Consider the following 22,350-nt stretch of genomic DNA (forward strand, 5'->3'; position numbering starts at 1 on the left):
GGGTATCCTATACAAAGAGCTTGTATAAGACCGGACCACGAGATGATTAATCTCTTTATATAATGTCTTTGATAATTCAGACTTACATTTCACTAGGATGATCATAGGTGACATGACCTTAATCCTGAGTGAGTTGGGAACTCCTGCTCATGTGGGTGGTTCTTTGATTTGTATGGGTTAGAGCGGCTAGATTGCCAACTCAACAAGCTTACCATTTTGGGGATTCGTCTAATTGGGGAGCTGGGAACTCAGCTACACAAGACGAAATTCACTTCTTCCCCGAAGCAGGGGTAAGTACATAAATTGCTCTCTTAAAAACTGATTCCGAGTCTTGAAAATAGTGGCCACACCCTCTCCTTCGAAGAGAAAACTTAGTCATAGTAGGACTATGACTTATTGTTCATTAGAGGAATCAGTGGTACTTAAGGAATTAGATGTAACTACAAGGGAAAAATGATAGATTGGTCCAGTTGTACTTACAAGCGATTTGTGAAGGGTCATCGCGCTGTTGACTGGTTATAACCCATGGACACAGAAATATATCTGTAGTGCGAAGAGTGCAACTGTCGGTCTTTAGTGGAGTAACCAACAGTTAATGGATGGTGGTTCTCGTGATTAAAGAATTTAGTCAGTTACTGATAACTTATAGAAATACAAGTTATTTAGACTGCCTTATCTAGATATTGCGGCCAAAAGAGAATAAATATGCGTCAATTGTATGAAAATTAGCTTCAAAATACAATAATTATAAATTATCGCAATTACACCCACTAACATTATTAAGATGGAAGAAAAGGAAATTTCTACTCTGTTTTGCAGGAAACCAAGTCACCGCTTGCGATCAAGGCTCAAGACAAACTGAGCAACGCATCTCTGTCACATTGCGCCCGTCAATCCATAATGAAAAGAAGATTAACGCAAAGATGGCACAATGCGTCAGTTGATCCAGAGCTGACTTTCAACCGCATGCGATAATAAAAACAACACCGCATGCGAACACACGATCGAAAGATGCAGCTGAGCAACGTAAAAGCGGAGGATTGTGACACGTGTATGCCTAACGATTGTGCAGATTTGACGGTCTGATTGCATAACAAAAGGAATAATATCCCTCCATATTCAAAATTTCCATAACAAAAGTGGGGACCACAAGGCCTGAGTCAAAGATCTTCACTTATAAATACCCCATAGAATTCAATAAAAAAGGATGGCTATTGGATACGGGTTGAATTGATAGTAGGTCATTAAGAGAAAGGCTGAGTTGAGTGTTAAACTGAAGAAATCCGAGAAGAAGAAGAGACAAGGCCGAGAGTTGAGTCTCACTGTTATTTTGCCAGTTTCCCGTCGCGAAGCTCTATGCTCAGATCCCTGCTACCGGTTGAGCAAGCATGAGAGGGAAGCTCATCCTTCCACACGATCCATCTATTTCGGCAAGCAAATCTCCATCCAAATCGGTGCCGAGATGTTGGCACTTATTTGTATTTGTTTCTATCTCTTTTCATCATTGTATTTCATCTTCTTTACCCCTTCATTCACACACCATGTATCAGACGCTAAATACATATATTGAATGTCTTAATCGTTTTCATTACCACTTCTCTATCTATTTCCGTTCCTCTATTTATCGCTTTCTTCACGAAGTGTTCTTAACCCCCTGGTAGTTAATATGAATTAACCGAGTACTTAATCAATGTTAAAGAGATAATTGTGTTTAGCTAAGGCATGCTAGACGGCATCTTCACCTGTGAAAGCATAAATGAAGATGCCATTCTGATATGTCGAGAGAAGGTTAGAAGAATGCGTTAACTAAAGCGAGTAGTACTTCCAGAGATGGAAGCAACCTTGCGTTCATTACATTCATCCCTATTTCACCACAGAGATGTGGGAAAGCGGCCATCACCAAGAGGTGTACGCCAAGGGAAAAACGGAACCGTGTTTTGTCACTTTAACACAATTAAGGAACTTGCAATGTTTATACTAGTTATCTTATTCTTTTTTCTTCATACATAAAGACTTGTCATCGCATTACATGATCTTTGTATAATCTTCACAGCCAGCCTTGACCTCAGTATCTTGTAACATGAAGCCTGTATCTTGTACCATCTTAGCTTAGGTTTATTGCATTTTATTTTATTATCGCATTTTTACTGCTTTCCTTTACTTTACCGCAACTTTATATTCTTGTACACAAATCCTTTTATTAAATTGAAAAACCTGGTCGCATGTATCATACACATAACGCAATAACCTCAAACAGTCCCTGTGTTCGACCTCAGATCACACTGAGAAACTTGCGGTGAATTATACTTGGTTCCAACGCAAGGAAACTTGTGACAACACATAGCGTACTACAAGAACATCCATTACTAACGCATATCTAAAAGTAGTATTACATAAATTAAGTCAAGTCAGGTCATTAGTGCATAACATTGGACTTGAACCGTGCATGCATATCATCGCATCAATCCAGCGATACAAGTTTATGGCAACATGAGCTTATTGCACGTCACCTAAGCATCACATACATTTTTCGTTCATCAAGTTTATGGTGCCGTTGCCGGGACTTGGTTAACGGTTATTGTTTGAATATTTTTGTGATATGTGCAGGAAAATCGTCTTTGTACTGACTGTTCAATGCGGAGAGCAGCCTGACGGTTTATGAGTACTAGAGTGATCTGGTAATTCTAAGCGGACCCAGAGATCAAGTGTACTATTCGTGCAAGAGTTCATCAGGACCAAGTTAATAGGTGAAGAAGCATGGCTGATGAGAATGTGGCACCTGCGGGAAACCAAAGGGAAAATTTGCCAGCGCGAGATCCAATTTTTCTTGCTGTTGACTTGAGGGAATATGCGGCACCGGATTTTTATAACTTCTCACCAGGAATTTCAAGACCCATGGTTGAGGGGTGTAAGCTTTGAGATAAAACCTATTATGCTGCAGATGATTCAGAAGGTAGGTCAATTTGGAGGATTACAAAGAGAAGACCCACACGCTCATTTGACGAATTTTGTAGATATGTGCAGTGCATTCTCCATACCTGATGTGACTCAAGAAAGACTTAGGTTATATCTTTTCCCGTACACACTGCGGGAAGAAGCAAAGAGGTGGGCTCAGTCATTAGAGCATGGGAACAGCTTGTTGATAGGTTCATGAACAGATTCTTCCCTTCAGCAATCAATGCAAGGAGACGAAGGGATGTTTTGAATTTTGAACAAAAGGGTTACGAAACCTTGAGTACCGCCTGGGTGTGATTTCGGCAGTTAGTGAAGAACTGTCCGTATATCGGGATTCTCGATAGTATTTTGATGGAAACATTTTATAATGACTTAGACCAATCAACGCAAGCAGTTGCAGATGCCTCTGTAGAAGAAGGATTGATGAACAGATCATATACAGAAGCAAAAAATATCTTGGATCGCATCTCGCGACATTCTGATGAGTGGATTGATACCGGGCTCGAGGTAAGAGGTCTAGAGCAAGAAAGAGTAGAAAGTGCTGATGTGTCAACTAATACAATGAGCGCACTGGTCGATCAAATGACTATAATGAGCTCACTCCTCCAGACGGTGGCTAACCAATAGAGAACTCTCTCTCAAGGATCAGCGTAAGTTAATGCGGTGACTCACGTGGCCACAATGAATTGCGTCCAATGTGGAGAGGGACATCCAGTAGAAGTCTACCCATGGAATCAACAACCCGTATATTCTGTCTATAATGAATCGTTTGGCAACATGTATAACCCTGGTTGGTGGGATCACCCAACTTCAAGTTGGGACGGGAATCACAACCAGGGGAGCCATAGTTTCTATCAAAACAGTTATCAAGAGGATAAAGACAACCCTCCGGTATTCATTACTCTGGACTGTAACCCAGGTAATTCTCAAGGTATACCACCCTGTGACTAACCATTCTTATATGATACCTCTTGTAACACCTCGACTCTTGAGACATCGTTAAAACATTACATTGAAAAGAGCGAGGCAGTGAGACAATCGCAAGCTGATTCCCTTAAAGAATTAGAAGCGTAGATAGTTTTCCTAAATTCAAAGTGGTAATGACATCAAATTGGATCGGTTAAATCTAATCATCCATCTGTTGGGGTTGATGCCCTAAATCTCGTAGATCATGTAGTTTGTAAACACTTTTATGAACAAACATTTTGTGATTTATAATATATTTTATTCACTCCAGTCTATGAAATATTTGATATTTTAGTTGCATTAACCACTAACCAATAAACTAAGATCCATGGTTATCGTTGTAACGTAAACATGTATGTGGAGACATACAAGTGGATCATGTTTTAAGTGATAATTTAAATGGTTTGTAGTATATGGATAAGGCAGGATACCTTATCCTTGTGACACTACGAGTATGGCCCGCTTTGTAGGTGTTACAAATGTTGTAAGGTGCTACAAATGATCTGATCTTGATCATTCATGTATTAGACATGTGAGCGGGGATATTCTATACAAAGGAGTATGTATAAGATCGGACCATGAAATGCTTAGTCTTGTTATATAACGTCGTTCATAATTGAGACTTTCACACTAGGATGACCATGGGTAACATGACCTTAATCCTGAGTAAGTTGTGAACTCCTACCTATGAGGGCGATCCTTTGATTTGCATGGGTGGGAGTGGCCAGATCACCGATTCAACAAGCCTACCATTTTGGGGATTCGTCTGATTGGGGAGCTTGGAGCTCAACCACACAAGATAGAATTCACTCCTTCCCCGAAATAGGGGTAAGTAGATAAATTGCTCCCTTAAGGGATGATTCCTCGTCTTGATCAATGTGGCACCACACTCTCTCTTGGGACTATGTTCTATTGTTTATTAGAGGAATCAGTGGTACTTAAGAAATTAGATGAGACTATAGGGGCAAAATGGTAATTTGGCCCAGCTGTACTTACGAGCAATTTGTGAAGGGTCATCGTACTGTTGATTGGTTATATCCAATGGATACAGAAATATATCTGTAGTGCGAAGAGTGCAGTTATCGATTTTTAATGGAGTGCCCGGTAGTTAATGGATGGTGAATAATGTGTTTAAAGAGTTTAGTCAATTATTGATGTACCATTGGAGCTTCAAGCTACAGGTCCATAAGGTCCTCTTGGTAGTTCAATGAATTCAAGTTGAGAATCAGTTTTTGGGTTAATTTGAAATGTTCAAATTATAAAAGAAAATTTGATTATATATGATATAATTCAATTAATTCAATTATATATGATATAATTGATATATAATGTATTTGATACATTATTATTTGATTGGAGGAACTAATATTTGAATATGATTCAAATATATTTTTTATGAATAAGATTCATAGTTATTACATTTAATATAAATATGATTTATATTAAATGCATGAAAATAAAGAAAAAGAACTATGGTTTATATATTGTATATGATGCAATATTAAAACTATAGGTTATAAATATAATATGATAAGTTAGTTATCATATTTATTTATATTTAATTAATTGATTGATAATTAAATTTCTTTTTCTCCATAATGACCCTTAGTGGGTAATTATACGGTTTTATGGCAATTTTGGGATAAAATGAAATTTGATTTCAAAATCTCACACAACTGACATTATTAGCAATCGAGTAAGAGAGTCTTACTATACGATCACTTCAGAGCTACACCATCGAGTACATTGTCTATGTAATAGACTTCATGTTCTACACGACTGTGTTTTCCTTTACTCGATCGTCTTCCTCCTAAACTCTAAACCTTCCCTCAAACCAAAATAAGCCAGAGCCCACCACTTCTGGATTCTCACACAGAGAATACAAAAATAATCTAATGGTATTGTCTGGTTAGTTCAAGGATCGAGTTACTGCTCGTTGCTGTTCGAGGGAGATCGTCTTGCTCGTTGCGTTCGTGTTTGATCGAGGGATATACTTGAAGAAAGGTTCTTCAAATCTATAGTCTATTATCCTTTGTTTTTATTTTTGAAGCATGTTGTAATTTAAGTTTATAATGCATAATCTGTTCTGTATTACTGTAAATGTATGACTTCATTCACAATGGAGTTTGGACGATCCGTTTCTGCTCAAAGGTTCTATGTAATTAGAGTTTCTTCACCATCACCCTTACCGCGTGCTTTTCCTTCTCATTTTTTTCTTTTTCTTTTTCTTTCTTTTGCCTCCTTTTTTTCTTTCTCAAACAAAGGGAAAATTTAATCAAGGAAACCAACTTTCGTTTTGGCTTGCCCACATAGGTGTCATGCGAGTCATCCAACTATGGGCCAATTTTCCTTCAAAAGTGCCTAAGCTTACTCATTCCTCTAGGACACTTTAGCTCAGAGGGAAACACGGGTGTCATGACCGCCCCAGGTTAATCATACCCTTGAAGAAGAGGAGTAGACCCCTATATATGCATATATGAAAATTCTTTTTTTTTTTTTCCTTTTTTATTAGGCAATAGTGATATCAATTGACTACATCTCAAAGCATGCATTACTAAATTGAACCGTGGAAAGACTAATATCTATCACCAAGGCCTATCAGAGTGACAACAAATTTATGGTCTCATAATTCAATTCTAAGCAAGTATATAGGGTCAAGATAGATATGCGAAGGGCTTGGAGATGTATAAAAATTAAGCAAAATTTTCAAAAACATCATGAAAATTATGCCTATTCTAATGCAAAAACGATTCATATGAGTGCGTCATAGACTAGTCGTCGCAAGGAACAAAACAACAAGACAAACTACAATCAAGCAAACATTTATTAAAAAAAAAAGTAGCCTAAAAAAATTTGCCTAAAAATATTTCCTAAAAATCCGAACACCACTCCACCCCAACTTTTAAAACACACATTCTCCCCAATGTGATTAAAATAAAGCAAGAGGGATCCGAATACTTTCCCGAACAATGGAATGAAGAAAGGATGTAGGAGACTCGAATAAACTCCTTTCCACCAAAAATCCTAGCAAAACAAGAATGATAGAAACAATTAGGCTCAACAAAAATAAAAAGTTAATGAATTGAAATCTAAACTAAGAAAGCAAGTAAATTTAAAGCCTGGCTGCCTGATGTGTGTTATTATGCGATGAAATAATGGAAAAGTATGCGATAGTGGAAAATGTGTTGTGCATGTAAGTTTTCTCAGCAAGGTCCAAATATAAACCCTACTGAGTTGCCTGGTAAGCCCAGGGTCAAACTTAGGGATTAAGGATAACAATATGCGATGGTAATTTTTAGATCACTTTGCGGTAAAAAATAAATCAAGTGGTTGGTTGGTTTGTTGTTTACTGTAAAAAATGTATGCGGCGGAGTTGAGAAAAACGTTAATAATACAGAAGATGCGATGAGAATGCGAGGGAACAGGTTGAGAAAGGGTTTATTTCACACTTCCTAGGATTGCGTTCATTTTATGTGATCATGCTACACATATACAATAGCAAATAATCTCTCAATAAAAATGTTACGGCTTCTATTTTTAGAACGCATGCGATATATGCGATGATGTCTATAGGACTTACATCTAAGCCTCTATTCTTGTCTATGCGATGACGAATGACACACACACATACAAGGCCACTGCATATTACCATAACCTATCTCTAGGGTCATGCAATGCATGTTGGCAAACAGAGTTTATCTTTAAGTCTCTATCTCTTGTTTATGTAGATCTAATCTTGCTCTCTCGAGTCTAGATTCTAACCTAGCTCTCTCAAGTCTTAGGTTCTTTCTTTAGACTCTCTCTCGAGTAGCTCTAAAGCGTGTTGGGTGCAAAATAAGACAAGTTGATCGAATGCAATGAAGATCCTAGGTCATGTTAGCTAAGTACTTCTCAACCCATTTGATAGATTTAACTACTCATGCGTGTTTTAAAGAGAGTGAACATATGTAGATAAGCAAGTTCCATTTTATAAATATATAGTCGAAGTACAAAATGACAATGTGGAATAAGAATAAAGAGCCTGATAGCAATTACTTGCTTCCCAAGGCGTTTACACTGCTCTTCTCTATTTTGCTCAAAAGATAATCTTGCTCTCGCAAGAGTCGGCCCTCCCTCTATTTTTCCACGCCTCCTAGGTTCTCTCTTGAGCTGACCAGGATGATCTTCTGGCATCTTTTCCCTTCTCTCGCTTCCGCCTTCTAAGTATATGAAAACTAAGAATAAGAACTCTAAGACCGGGCGAACTAACTAACTGAACAAACTTCTTCAATGAAGATGGCCTTCTGTATTTATAGAGCTTCTGGGTGAAAAGCTTCTTCTCTCTTATGATTGCACTGATAGGATGGCATTAATTCTCTGTCCGATGCGCCGAATAATTGTCCCCGAAAAGTTGAGTGTACTTGCTATAGTAGGTTGTTAACGGTTTGTCAACTTAATTCGGAATCAACCGTCATCAGCTTTCTGTCCTATCGTGATTTATTAAGCTTTCACCCAGATGCGCCAACCTTGATGCGCCGACTCTATGCAGCCATCTTCTCAAGCATATTTTCGAACGCAAACAATTGCATAGCCTTGTAGTCGTAATCTTTTATGCGTTCGGACATTAATTTCTTCGGATCACATTTCTGCCTTGCATCAACACATTTTCCTACATAAAATACGTAAGTTAGTTGTTTTAATGCGATGGACACATGCGATCGCAATGTTGTGAACTTAGTGCTTTTGGACACAATATTGTATATTTTTACTATCGCAAAGCTGCATTTTTTTATAACTTAGCGCTGTAATAACGTACATTTCTGTCCGTTATCACACCCCTAAATTTAAATAATGCTTGTCCTCAAGTATAAGCTAAAGATTTCCTTTAGAAAGTCGACCGCCTTCTCTTTCCTAGATTTCTCAAGGATGCCTTATTCAAATCCTATGCACAAAAATCTCCTTAATTTTTATCCAAGTCTCTTCTTAAAATATTTCTAAAATTTAGCGACCACAAGTTTAACCTTCAAAAAGACTTTACCAGATTCCAAGGCATCGCATGATTTATTTCTTAAAAAAACTTTTTCACTGGGAGCTAAATCTATCGAATGGGTTGAGAAGTACTTAGCTAACATGACCTAGTATCTTCATTGCATGCAATCATCTTGTCTTATGTTGCGCCCAACACCCTTTAGGGCTACTGAGAGAGAGTCTAAAGAAAGAACCTAAGACTTGAGAGAGCTAGGTTAGAATCTAGACTCGAGAGATCAAGATTAGATCTACATAAGCAAGAGATAGGGACTTAGAGATAAGCTCTATTTATCAACATGCATCGCATGCACCCTAAAGATAGGTTATGGTAATATGTGGTCGCCTTATATGTGTGTGTGTCATTCGTCATCGCATAGACAAGAATAGAGGCTTAGATGTAAATCCTATAGACATCATCGCATATATCACATGCGTTCTAAAATGAGAAGTCGTAGCATTTGCATTGAGAGATGATTTGCTATTGTATGTGTGTAGCATGATCGCATAACATGAATGCGATCCTAGGAAGTATTAACTAAACCCCTTCTCGATCCGTTCCCCCACATACTCATCACATCTTCCGTATTATTAACGTTTTTCTCAATTCCGCCGTATACATTTTATACTGTAAACAACAAACAACCAACCACTTGATTTATTTGTTACTGCAAAGTGGTCTAAAAATTACCATTACATATTTTATCCTTAGTCCCTGAGTTTGACCCTGGGCTTACTAGGCAACTCAGTAGGGTTTATACTTGGACCTTGCTGAGAAAACTTGCATGCACAATGCATTTTTCACCATCGCATACTTTTCCATTATTTCATCGCATAATAACACACATCAAGTTTTTGGTGCCATTGCCGGGGAGTTCGACAATACATTGTGCTAATGGTAATTTTCTGATTTCTTTGCAGCTTTCAATCTCTGGCGAATTACAACCCAAAGATTGAAAGAACATTTCGATGAAGATTGAGAGATAGCCACCAACAACAACAACGAGAGAAAGATAACATGGCGAAACAACCTGAAAATGGAGCACCAAATGAAAATAATGTTATGGCGAATCCCATCCTATTGGTGAACGACTGCAATAGGCCCATTCGAGACTATGCGTCGCACAACCGAATGATTTGGAATGATTCGGTTTGCTCAACCAATAGAGTTGAGCAAACCGAATATACAGTAGAGTTGATCTACTGTATATAAAGAAGGATGAGCATCCCTCTCAGGCTTGCTTAACCGGTAAAGTTGATCTAGGTACAGAACTTCACGATGGTGATTTGGAATGATCGCCCTAAGACTCACCTCTCGACCTTACCTCTTTTCTTCCCGGGTCTTCTCCGATCAGCACTCAAATCAGCCTCTCTCTCAATATACAAATATCAAAATAGCCTCGTATAAAGTATATTTCTCATAGAATTCTCTGAGGGTATTTATAGATGAAGGCTCTAACCCTCTGTCATGTGGTCCCCACTTTATTGTTATGGAAATTCCGTAAATGGTGGAATAAATATTCCTTCTGTTATGCAATCAATCCGCTGAAAATGCACAACGATTAGTTTTACACGTCTCAAAATCTTCGCGATTGCGTTGCTCTTTTGCATCTTCGATAGTTTGCTCGCATGCGGTGTTGTTTTTTATTACTGTTGAAGTTGTGTTTATTGCAAAGCTCTTGATCGATTGTCGCATGCGCCATCATTGCGTTGATCGTATATTCATTCCTAAATGATGGGCGCAATGCGACGTAGATGTGCTAATCTTTTTCTCTTGAGCCATGAACGTATACGGTGACTTGATTTCCTGCAAAACAGACTTGAAATATTCTTTTCTACCATCGCAAAGGTGTCAGTGGGTGTATTGACGACAATTTATAATTCTTGCATTTCCTAGCCAATTTCTAAACAATTGACGCTACTTTTCTCTCTTTTGATCGCAATATCTAAATAAGATAGCATAAATAACTTGTATTTCTACAAGTTATCACATAACCTCTACGATTTCTCCCCAGGAATCATGAGGCCCACTCTTGACGGATCGAGATTCGAAATGAAACCGGTGATGCTGTAGATGATCCAAAATGCCGGACAGTTTAGTGGTAAGCGTGGCAAGGATTCGCATGCCCACCTCCAGAGTTTCATTGAGATCTGCAACACTTTTGTGTTCCCTAACATCTCCACTGAAGAGGTTCGACTAACTTTGTTTCCATTTTCGTTGTGTGACCAGGCACGAAAATGGGCTTATTCTCTCGAGCCAGGGGAGATTACGTCATGGGAGCAAGTAGTAGAAAAGTTTATGAAGAAGTACTTTCCTCCAAAGGAGAATGCCAGAAGAAGGAAGTTGATAACCAATTTTGAATAGGATATTGACGAATCGCTCAACGACGTGTGGGCGAGGTTTAAGAGGCTGGTAAGAGATTGCCCGCATAACGCCTTACCAGACTACTCACAGATGGAGATTTTTTATCACGGATTAAACCCTGCATCGCAGATGGCTGTTAATGCAGCAGTAGCTGGAGGTTTGCTGGATAAAACTTATGATGATGCCAAGAATATCCTTGATCACATTTCTAAATATCATGAAGACTGGAGAGAAAGCGATCAAAGATTGAGAATCAAGGACAGTGACACGAATAACGGGGCCATCGCATCCCTTCAGAGTCAAATGACTGTGATGATGAACTTGATACAGGGAATCATAATCAATAGCCCAGCAACGCATTGTGGGTAAGTGAACACAATCAACCAGATGACCGTAAGTTGTGCTACTTGTGGTGAAGGACATCAAATGGAGGAATGCCCGCGGAAGCCACAGTCAATCTATTTTGTGAAGAATAATCCGTTTTCTAACACGTACAACCCTGGGTGGAGAAACCAACCCCAACTTCACGTGGAAAAATCAGCAGCAAAATTTTCAATCAGTGGCGCAAAAAGAAGGGCCACCCAGATCTTTCTCGCGAACGAACGGTCAAATGAATAATCAAGTCAGCAGTTCGCAGGCGCCGCAATCTTCCACTTTGGAAAGTTTTTTGAAGCAATACATTGAAAAGAACGAAACTGTGCTTCAAAACCAAGCGACGTCTATCCGCAACCTGGAAGTTCAGATAGGCCAAATTGCAGGCGAACTCAAGAACAGACCGCAAGGGGCCCTGTCGAGTTCAACAAAACTCCCACGAAACCCAAAGGGTACAGTTAAAGAGCAATGTCAAGTTGTGATGTTGCAGAGCGGAAAGACTGTGGCAGGGGAGAAGAAGGGGCTTAGCCGGACTGCTCTAATTACGCTAGAACCAGAGATTGCGTTGACTCAAGGAGAAATAGAAGAAAAAGAGGCGATGGAACCAAAGATTGCGTCCACCTAGGAGCCGAAAGAACAGGGGACCGTAAGAATACAACTGCCACCATTCCCACAGAGACTCAAAAAGAATAAAAATGATGAGGTACAGTATCAACGCTTCATGAATATGTTAAAATAGTTGCATATTAATATTCCGTTCATTGAAGCAATTGAGAAGAAGCCTGCATATGCGAAGTTTCTAAATGATATGGTGACAAAGAAGAGAGACACTGGTAAGTTCACAACGGTGGCTTTGATGCAGAGTTCAAAAGCTATAATCCCACCAAAAATGCGCGACCTTGGGAGTTTCACTATACCTTGCTCTATTGGAGGATTATACATCGGTCAAGTGCTATGCGATCTCAGGGCCAGATTAACTTGATGCCCCTGCGATTTTCAAGCAGCAGAATGTGGGGCAGCTTGTGCCCACGACGGTTCCAATTAGCGGATAGATCTCTTGTGCATCCAGAGGGGAAGGTGAAGGATGTTCTAGTTACAATTGACAAATTTATATTATCAGCAGACTTCATCATCCTGGACTATGAAGCCGACAAAGATGTGCCCATGATCCTGGGGCGACCATTTTCACTACCGGTCGCGCCCAGATTGATGTGTACAAAGGAGAGATCATGTTGAGCATGAATGGACAGAGGCTTAGGTTTGACATTATCCGAGCCATGAAATATCCTGATGAAGAAGACCTTAATGAATCCGACGATGAACAAAGTTTGAATGACGAAGAGAAGTCTGATGATGAGAATGAAGATGAGGATGCGATTGCATCCATTGTAGCATGCAATGTGATCATAGAAAAAATAACCAAGGATGATGAGGTGATCGCATCCCAAGAAGATAAGCCGACAATGAATCAAGAAAGAAAAACAACAAAACCGTCCTTAGAACAACCACCAACAATAGAGCTGAGGACCCTTTCTAACCACCTAAAGTATGCGTTTCTGGGGTAGAATGAAAAGCTACTGATAATCATTTCCTCTGCACTTAATGAAGACCAAGAAAATGCGTTGTTGAGAATTCTGAGAAAGTATGTAAAAGCAATTGGCTGGACGCTCATAGACATTAATGGAATCAGCCTCGCATACTGTATGCATAGGATTCATCTCGAAGAGAATCACAAAGAATCGATCGAACATCAGCGCAGACTTAACCCTGCGATGAAGGAGGTCGTAAAGAAAGAGATAATCAAGTGGTTAGACGCGGGCATCATCTATCCAATAGCCGACAGCACGTGGGTCAACCTCATGCAATGCGTGTCGAAGAAATGAGGGATGACGGTAGTCTCTAATGCAAATAACGAACTGATACCGTAAAGAACCATCACCGGATGGCGGATTTTCATGGGCTACCTCAAATTAAATGCGGCAACAAAGAAGGATCGTTTTCCTTTACCTTTTATTAACCAAATGCTGGATCGCCTAGCTGGAAATGACTTCTACTGTGTCTTGGATGGGTATACCGGTTATAACTAGATCATGATCTCTCCTGAAGATCAAGAAAAAACAACATTCACTTGCCCGTATGGAACATTTGCGTTTCGACGCATGCCGTTCGGCCTCTATAATGCGCCGAGCATTTCCAAAGGTGTATGATGGCCATCATTTCAGAATATCTCGAAGACTCTATAGAAATATCCAAGGACAACTTCTCTTTGTATGGGCAAACATACAAAGTCTGTCTTAACAACTTGGAGAAGATATTGAAAAGATGTGCAAAGACGAACCTCGTGCTTAATTGGGAGAAATGCCATTTCATGGTGAAAGAAGGCATTGTGCTTGGGCATAAGGTCTCCAGGGACGGGTTGGAGGTGGACAAGGCAAAAATGAAGTGATTGAAAAACTCCCACCTCCAATGAGTGTAAAGGCTGTCAGGAGCTTCTTGGGACATGTTGGATTTTATAGACGTTTTGTCAAAGACTTTTCAAAGATTGCACAACCACTGAGTGCGTTGATGGAGGCAGATAGAAATTTTGACTTCTATGACCAATGCCTCAAAGCATTCATGATTTTGAAGAACGCATTAATGATCGCACCTGTGTTGATCGCACCAGACTGGACACTGCCCTTTGAATTAATGTGCGACGCAAGCGGTAATGCAATGGGAGTAGTGCTGGCGCAGAAGAGAAAAACAATGCTACATCCCATCGCATATGCGAGTAAAACCTTCAATCCTGCTCAAACAAACTATACCACCACAGAAAAAGAATTGCTTGTGGTGATATTTGCGTTGGAGAAATTCAGAGCCTATTTGCTGGGAACTAAAGTACTCATCCACACTGACCACTTGCCGATAAAATATTTGATGACAAAGAAAGATGCGAAGCCGAGATTGATTAGATGGGTTCTCCTCCTCCAGGAATTCGATATGGAAATAATTGATCGCAAAGGGATGGAGAACCAAGTTGCGAACCATTTATCCATATTAGAAAATCCAGAGGTTGACCGCAATCAGTTAGAGGTGAGTGCAACATTCCCAGACGAGCAGCTATTTCAGATTGAAGAATTGCCATGGTACGCAGACGTGGTAAATTATCTGGTTTGCGAACAATTTCCCGAAGATTATACCGACCACCAAAAGAGGCGGCTCAGACATGAATGCAGATCATATTATTGGGATGAGCCTAATCTTTATAAGAGAGGGTCAGACCAGATTCTGCACCTGTGTGTTCCGGATGCTGCTCACCAACACATATTATCACAGTGTCATGATTCGCCTTATGGAGGGCACTCTGGAGGCTAGCGCACAGCAGCGAAAGTACTACAAAGTGGGTATTATTGGCCAACACTATTCAAGGATGCAAGAGACTACGCGATAAAGTGTGACGGGTGCGCACGGGTAATATTTCATGGAAACATGCGATGCCCATGAACATCATTTTAGAACTGGAATTGTTCGATGTCTGGGGCATTGATTTCATGGGACCATTCCCACCATCGAATGGTCACAAATATATTTTGTTAGTCGTCGACTACGTTTCCAAGTGGGTAGAAGCGGTAACATGCGCCACAAGCGATGCGGCAGTAGTCTCCAAATTCTTGAAGAAAAATATTTTCACTCGTTTTTGCACTCCACGTGCCATCATAAGTGATGAAGACTCCTACTTTGTCAATCACACTGTCAAAGAATTGCTGCACAAATATAATATCCTCCATAAAGTGGCCACCACATACCATCCACAGATAAATGGTCAAGCTGAAGTGTCCAATCGGGAGATCAAGTTGATACTAGAGAAGGTGGTGAAGCCTTCACGAAAAGATTGGGCAACAAAGTTGGACGATGCGTTGTGAGCATATAGAACCGCCTATAAGACACTATAGGCATGTTATATGCATTGGTATTTGGAAAGGCATGTCATTTACCACTCGAGCTGGAGCATAAAGCACTGTGGGTGGTGAAAAAGCTAAACTTTGACTTAAAGGCCGTAGGGGAAGCAAGAAAACTTCATTTGGTCGAGTTAGAGGAATGGAGAACTCACGCATACGAGAATGCAAAGATCTTCAAAGAGCGCACAAAACACTGACACGACAAACAATTATTCGGAAAGAATCTCCAAGTCAGGCAAAAGGTCTTACTATTTAATTCACGACTATGACTCTTCCCTGGGAAATTAAAGTCATGTTGGTCCATCCCTTCATAGTCAGAGAGGTATTCCCGTATGGTGTGGTTGAGTTATCCAATGACGATGGAACCAACATATTCAAAGCTAATAGGCAACAAGTGAAAATATATCGCGGAGAAGATTGGCATCGCAAGGTCTCCTCTGTACACCTGAGAAACTCTGAATGAAAAAGAAGTGGGCGGTCCCCATGCAATCATGCGATTCAAATTCATCAGGGATGCAAGTTTTGTGAAGTATTTGTTGAAATCCTGAATTTATGAACTTATGTCTATCCTCTTTTAGTATTGACATTTCGCTATTTACTTATAAAAAAAACAAATGGCGTTTTGTTAACTTCGTTTTTATCATTATTTGACCCTCTCAATGTTTTCTTTGCAATGATCGAGGTGAACGATTGCGGAGGCGCTACACGAAGATGCAACTACTTTATTTCATCACCGCAATCAAAGAAAGCAGTTCACCGCAAAGCAGGATGCGTCCACAAATAATGTGGACGATAGTGCAAATTTGGGGGTTGTATCTTTCCTTGACTTCGTTATTTCCAAATTTTGCACTATCGCATTGCATTTTAGCTCTAAAAATTTTAGCATCGCATCCTCTTTAGTCGGCACAATCATTTAACATTGATTAATTTAGTAAGTCACCGCATGATTTCTCTTTGACAATTATGATTTCAATGATGAAACACATGCTTCTATTTTTTCGTTTACACTAGAGTCAACTTAATTTTAGGATAGTCAACTCATAAAATATTTCTAGAAGTTAGTGGTCTGCCAGCTTTCTTTCAAACTGACCCTTTACGAAACTTCCTAAGAGCATCGCATGATTTCTTTCAATCTTTTAGCAATGAGGATATTGCCGCACTTTAAATTTGGAGGTGTGGTATTCATTTTTCGACCTTGTTATTTTTAGCCTTAAAAAAAAAATTCATAACGTTGCGATCGGATCCTACTCATAGTTGGATGTCCGCATGACATATGTGGGGGCAAGCCAAAACGAAGGTAGGATTCGTGATAAATGCATAAATAAATGATCGCAACTCTGCTGCCAAATAGGCATGAGTTTAGACTGAGAAAGAGCACCTTGCTCGTAGTTGGATTTTTGCATGAGACACTTGGGAGAAAGCCAAAACGAAGGCTAGGCACTTGAATCAACGCAAGGTCATAGGTCCCTTCTCTTGCTTCTGCCTTCTAAGTATATGAAAACTAAGAACAAGAACTCTAAGACTGGGCGAACTAACTTACTGAACGAACTCCTTCACTTAAGATGGCCTTCGGTATTTATAGAGCGTCAGGGTGAAAAGCTTCTTCTCTCTTATGATTGCACTGATGGGATGACATTAATTCTCTGTTCGATGCGCCGAATAATTGTCACCGAAAAGTTGAGTATACTTGCTACACTAGGTCGTTAACGGCTTGTCAACTTAATTCGGAATCGACCGTCATCAGCTTTCTGTCCCATCGTGATTTATTAAGCTTTCACTCAGATGCACCCACCTTGATGCGCCGGCTCTATGTGGCCATCTTCTCGAGCAGATTTTTGAATGCAAACGATCTCATAGCCTTGCGGTCGCAATCTCTTATACGTTCGGACGTTAATTTCTTCGGATCACATTTTCGCCTTGTGTCAACGTATTTTCCGACATAACATACATAAGTTAGTTGTTTTAATGCGATGGACGCATGCGATTGCAATGTTGTGAACTTAGTGATTTTGGACGCAATATTGTATATTTTTACCATCGCAAATCTGCATTGTTTTATAACTTAGCACTGTAATAATGTGCATTTATGCCCGTTATCACTGCCTCTAGGAAGCACAAACATTTATTGTTGGTTGCTCAATCGTGATGGCTCGTTTTCATATGTAGACCGGGGAGTCCAATCGGTAGGCGATGTCAAAGAAATCCAAAGACTCGCTATCATGGAAGATCTTCAGCCTGTGCCCATTTACTTTTAGAACTATTCCTGTCTTAATAACAATGTCTGTTGCACCATAAGGATAAACGTGAGAAACACCAAATGGGCCAAACTACTTGGATTGGAGTTTATCAGGCATCAACTTCAACCGAGAGTTGTATAGAAGTACCTTTTGCCCTAACTGAAACTCCTTGCGTACAATCATTCTGTCATGAAAATCTTTCGCCTTTTTCTTATAAATCAAAGAATTGTCAAAACATTCTAACCTGAGCTTTTCCAACTCCTGAAGCTGTAAAAGTCTAGCCTCCCCAGCTGCCTCTAAACCCCATTTGCATTTCTTGACTACCCAATATGCCTTGTGTTGAATCTCAACTGAAGATGGCAAGCTTTTCAATAGACCATCCGAAGTCTTGAAGGCTGTCCTATAAGCCCACAAAGCATCATCAAGTCGAAGGCTCCAATCCTTCCTTCCTGGATTGACCACCTTTTCCAAAATAGTCTTCACTTCCCTGTTGAACACCTCTGCCTGCCCATTAGTCTGAAGGTGGTATGGGGTGGCAATACGATATTGTACACCGTACTTCTTCAACAAGGAAGCAATGACTCGATTGCAAAAGTGTGATCCTTGGTCACTGATGATTGTCTTAAGGAAGCCAAACCTTCACAGAATGTTAGTCTTCAAGAAACCTACAACCATTTTAGCATCATCAATATAGTGGCCTTTGCTTCCACCTATTTGGAAACATAGTCAACTACCAATAAAATGTACTTGAACCCACAAGAAGAAGGAAAAGGTCCCATAAAGTCAATCCTCATACATCAAATATCTCACAGAAAAGAATAGGGACTTGTGGCATTTCGTTCCTACAAGACAAAACTCCTTACTTTTGATAACGTTAACAAGTCTTACAAACAAAGTATGCATCCATAAATAAAGTGTCCCAATATAAACCTGAATCTAAAACTTTTTTAGCATATCTCTTTGGACTGAAGTGTCCACCACATGCATGCTTATGATAGAATTCTAAAACAGAAAAGAACTTGCCAATAGGGACACACCTTCTACTACCTGATCAACACAAAATTTTCAAAGAATAGGCTCCTCCCAGACATAATACTTTGACTCACTTTTTATTTTTTCTTGTCTATGCCTATTCATTCCATAAGGGAACTCACCAGTGATCAAGTAATTCACAATGTCAACGTACCAGGGAGACATAGAAATACCATCTGCCTGCATCAGTGCGTGGTCAGGAAAGTCTCCATCAAAACTGAGACAACCTTCGTCAGTTGCAATCCTTCTCGGGTGATCGGCCAAAGCATTCTCACATCCCTTCCTATCCTGAAGTTTCAAGTTAAACTCCTGGAGGAGAAGAACCAACCTCAGCAAGCTAGGCTTGGACTTCTTCTTGGACATTAGATAGCGCAAAGCTGCATGATCAGAAAAACAACTAATTTAGATCCAATAATATAAGAGCGAAATTTCTCAAGAGCAAAAATAATAGCTAAAAACTCATTTTCTGTCGTGGTGTAGCTACACTGAGCTGGGTTGAGGGTCTTTGAAGCATAGTAGATCAGGTGATGTTTCTTATCAATCTTCTGCTCCAAAACCACTCCTACAGTATGGTCGCTCGCGTCACACATGATCTCGAAGGGAAGATCCCAACGAGGAGCCTGAATGGCCGGAGTACACGACTGGGCGTTTATCAGCACATCAAAACTTTTTCTTCAATCATTGTTAAAATCGAAGACCACATCCTTTTGAAGAAGAGAGGTCATCAGCTGAGCAATCTTATGAAAGTCTCTGATAAACCTGCAATAGAATCCTACATGACCAAGAAACGAACAAACCTCCCTCATATTTTTGGGGTAAGTGAGCTTAGCAATAACATCAATCTTGGCAGGATCTACCTCTATGTCATGCTCAGATAATATGCCCTAATACAATGCCATGTGAGGCCATGAAATGATACTTTTCAAAATTCATTACTAGGTTAAACTCAATGCACTCTCTAGCACCCTAGATAAATTAGACAAGAAATCAGAAAATGAGTCTCCATACACAGTAAAGTCATCCATATATGCCTCCATGTACTTCTCAATAAATTCAGAAAATATGCTCATCATGCATCACTAAAAGGTGCCAGGAGCATTACATAGTCCGAATGGCATTCTTCTAAAAGTGAAGGTGCCATAAGGACATGTAAAGGTCGTCTTTTATTGGTCTTCCTAGTTAATTGAGATCTCATAGAAACCCGAAAAACCATCAAGGAAACAGAATAAAGGCTTACCAGCTAACCTTTTAAGCATCTGGTCAATAAAGGGGATGGGGAAGTGGTCTTTTCTAGTTACAATATTTAACTTTCTAAATCAATACACATCCTCCACCCATTCTAGACTCTAACAAAAATTAAGCTACCCTCATCATTTTTCACCACAATAATACTCGTTTTCTTAGGCACTATATGAATGGGACTAACCCATTCACTATTAGGACAGGATTCAAACGTCGTTGGGGCTATCGACAAAGCTTAGCTCCATCTTCCAAAAAAATTCTATGCATGCACATAGCAGGGCTAATACCTTTTATGTTAGCCAACGTCCATCTAATGGCCAACTTGTATTTCTACAAGATTTCTACCGACTTTTTCACTTGCTCATCTGTCAGGTTCTTTGAAATGATTACAGACAAGGTTTCAGCTTCCCCCAAATAGGCATACTTCAAGTGGTCTGGAAGCTCTTTCAACTCCACTTTAGATGCCTGTAAAATAGAAGGAAGCACCTTGTCAGAAGATTCATCATCAACATAAGAGGGCATACCTACCGACTCTATCATAAACAAGGTGGCAAGCTCTCTAAGGGAAATCAAATCTTCTGAGTCATCTTCATCATCGTCCCATATAACCTCATGCTTAAGAGAGTCAAACACATCAATCTGGCACAAAGACTGTACCTGTTCTATGGTGGAAGATTTCATAGCATTGAAGATATTAAACTTTACCAACTCACCATCGAACTCAATAAACAAAGTGCTCTCATTCCCATCAATCTTAGTCTTGATCATCTTCATGAAAGGCCGACCTAGCATGGCCCTATCAATTGATGTAGATGAGATAGATGTGGGTTCTTCCATCTAAAGAACATAAAACTCAACAAGGAAAAACAATTCATTAACCTTAACTAGGACATCCTCAATGACTTCTAAAGGGTGAATAAAAGACCTATCAGCTAATTGAATTACAACTCCAGTTTCAGTCAGGTCTTTTAATTTCAATTCTTGATAAATTGAATAAGGCATAACATTTATGTGTGCACCCAGATCTAGCATGGCCCTATCAGTTTTCTTTTTACCTATAATACAAGGGAGAGAAAACATACCTGGATACTTCTATTTTTAGGCAAATTTTTCTAGAGGATCGCAGACACAGATTGACTTACCGCCATTCTCTCCTTTTCTTTTGCTTGTCTCTTCCTCGTGCAAAGCTCTTTAAGGAATTTGGCATATTTAGGAATCTTCTTGATTGCATGGAGGAGAGGAATATTAATCTCTACCCTTCTAAACATCTCTAGAAGCTCCTTGTCCTTGTCTACCATCGGTTCTTTTGGCCTTGCAAGCCTAGAAGGAAAAGGCACTTTAGGCACATAAGCATCGAAAGAAGGATAAGGGTGAGAAGATACTTCTTATTTCTTTTCTGGTGGTTTGTCTGTCGAATTTGAAGAATTAGTTCCTGATTCTTCTAACTTTGGCTCCTTTGTTGACTCAACTGGTGGCTCCAACTCCTTGCCACTCCTCAGTGTAATTGCACTTACATTTTCTTTGGGATTCGATTCTGGCTGAGATGGTAGTTTGCCAGATTGTCTCTCCAATTTACTCATTAAAGTGGCTAGCTGAGAGACTTGGGTCCCCAAAACATCAATGGCATTCTTTATATCTTGTTAAAATTTAAAAGAGTTGTCAGCAAGAAATTTAACAATAGCTTCCAAGCACTACCTGAACCAGAAAGAGCTCCATGACTAGGCTGAGCCTGCTCGTTTTGTCCTCTTCATTTGAAGTTTAGGTGATCCCACCACCCTGGATTATAAGACTTGACTGAATGGGTCCGACCTTCTATTCGGCCCATTGAAATTATAGCTTCCAACTACATTCACCTCAGGTATTGCTCCTTATAGAGCACTTGGGCAAACGTCAACTATATGGCCAACTCCATGACACATCTGGCAAACTGTAATGGGTTGTCTAATTTCCACCTTCGACAGCTGCTTCACAATAGAAACTAGGTCAGATATTTCTTTCTTAAGTTCACTTATCACATTGGCGGACTTAACACTGACTGCAGCTCGAGTTCCAAATTGTTGAGAATTTGCTGCCATAGTAGCTATCAGGTTCATTGCCTCAGATGGGGTTTTATTGACTAAGGCTCCTTCTGCAGCTGCATCTATGCTTCTTTTGTCGGTCTACATTAGTCACTTATAAAAGTACTGGATCAACAATTAGTCTGAGATCTGATGGTGGGGAAACTTGGCATAGGTTTTTT

At 39.8% G+C, this 22,350-nt stretch overlaps 1 protein-coding gene across 1 annotated transcript; it reads right to left on the reverse strand.

Moving 5' to 3' along the window:
- Positions 1 to 17,927: 17,927 nt before the first annotated feature.
- LOC150038006 (uncharacterized) lies at positions 17,928 to 21,409 on the reverse strand. Its single transcript, XM_090311108.1, has 6 exons — positions 21,254 to 21,409; positions 20,457 to 20,948; positions 19,667 to 19,753; positions 19,354 to 19,510; positions 19,024 to 19,246; positions 17,928 to 18,474 (listed from the first exon to the last, which is right to left on the reverse strand). Exons 1-6 carry the CDS (start codon positions 21,407 to 21,409, stop codon positions 17,928 to 17,930), a joined length of 1,662 nt encoding a protein of 553 aa, XP_090167234.1.
- Between the last annotated feature and the right edge of the window lie 941 nt (positions 21,410 to 22,350).

This window comes from Benincasa hispida, chromosome 2 (genome assembly GCF_027475165.1).
Source record: "Benincasa hispida cultivar pf3 chromosome 2, pf3_genome.v1.1, whole genome shotgun sequence".
NCBI classification, from domain to species: Eukaryota; Viridiplantae; Streptophyta; class Magnoliopsida; order Cucurbitales; family Cucurbitaceae; genus Benincasa; species Benincasa hispida.

What these genes read in the sequence shown, in the direction of transcription:
- LOC150038006 (XM_090311108.1), bottom strand. Translation starts at nt 21,409, where the DNA reads ATGGTAGACAAGGACAAGGAGCTTCTAGAGATGTTTAGAAGGGTAGAG. An exon ending in ATGAGCAAGTGAAAAAGTCG is followed by an intron (nt 19,754 to 20,456) that starts GTAGAAATCTTG and finishes GCATTGTATTAG; the next exon opens with GGCATATTATCTGAGCATGA. An exon ending in GGTATTTCTATGTCTCCCTG is followed by an intron (nt 18,475 to 19,023) that starts GTACGTTGACAT and finishes CATTCTGTGAAG; the next exon opens with GTTTGGCTTCCTTAAGACAA.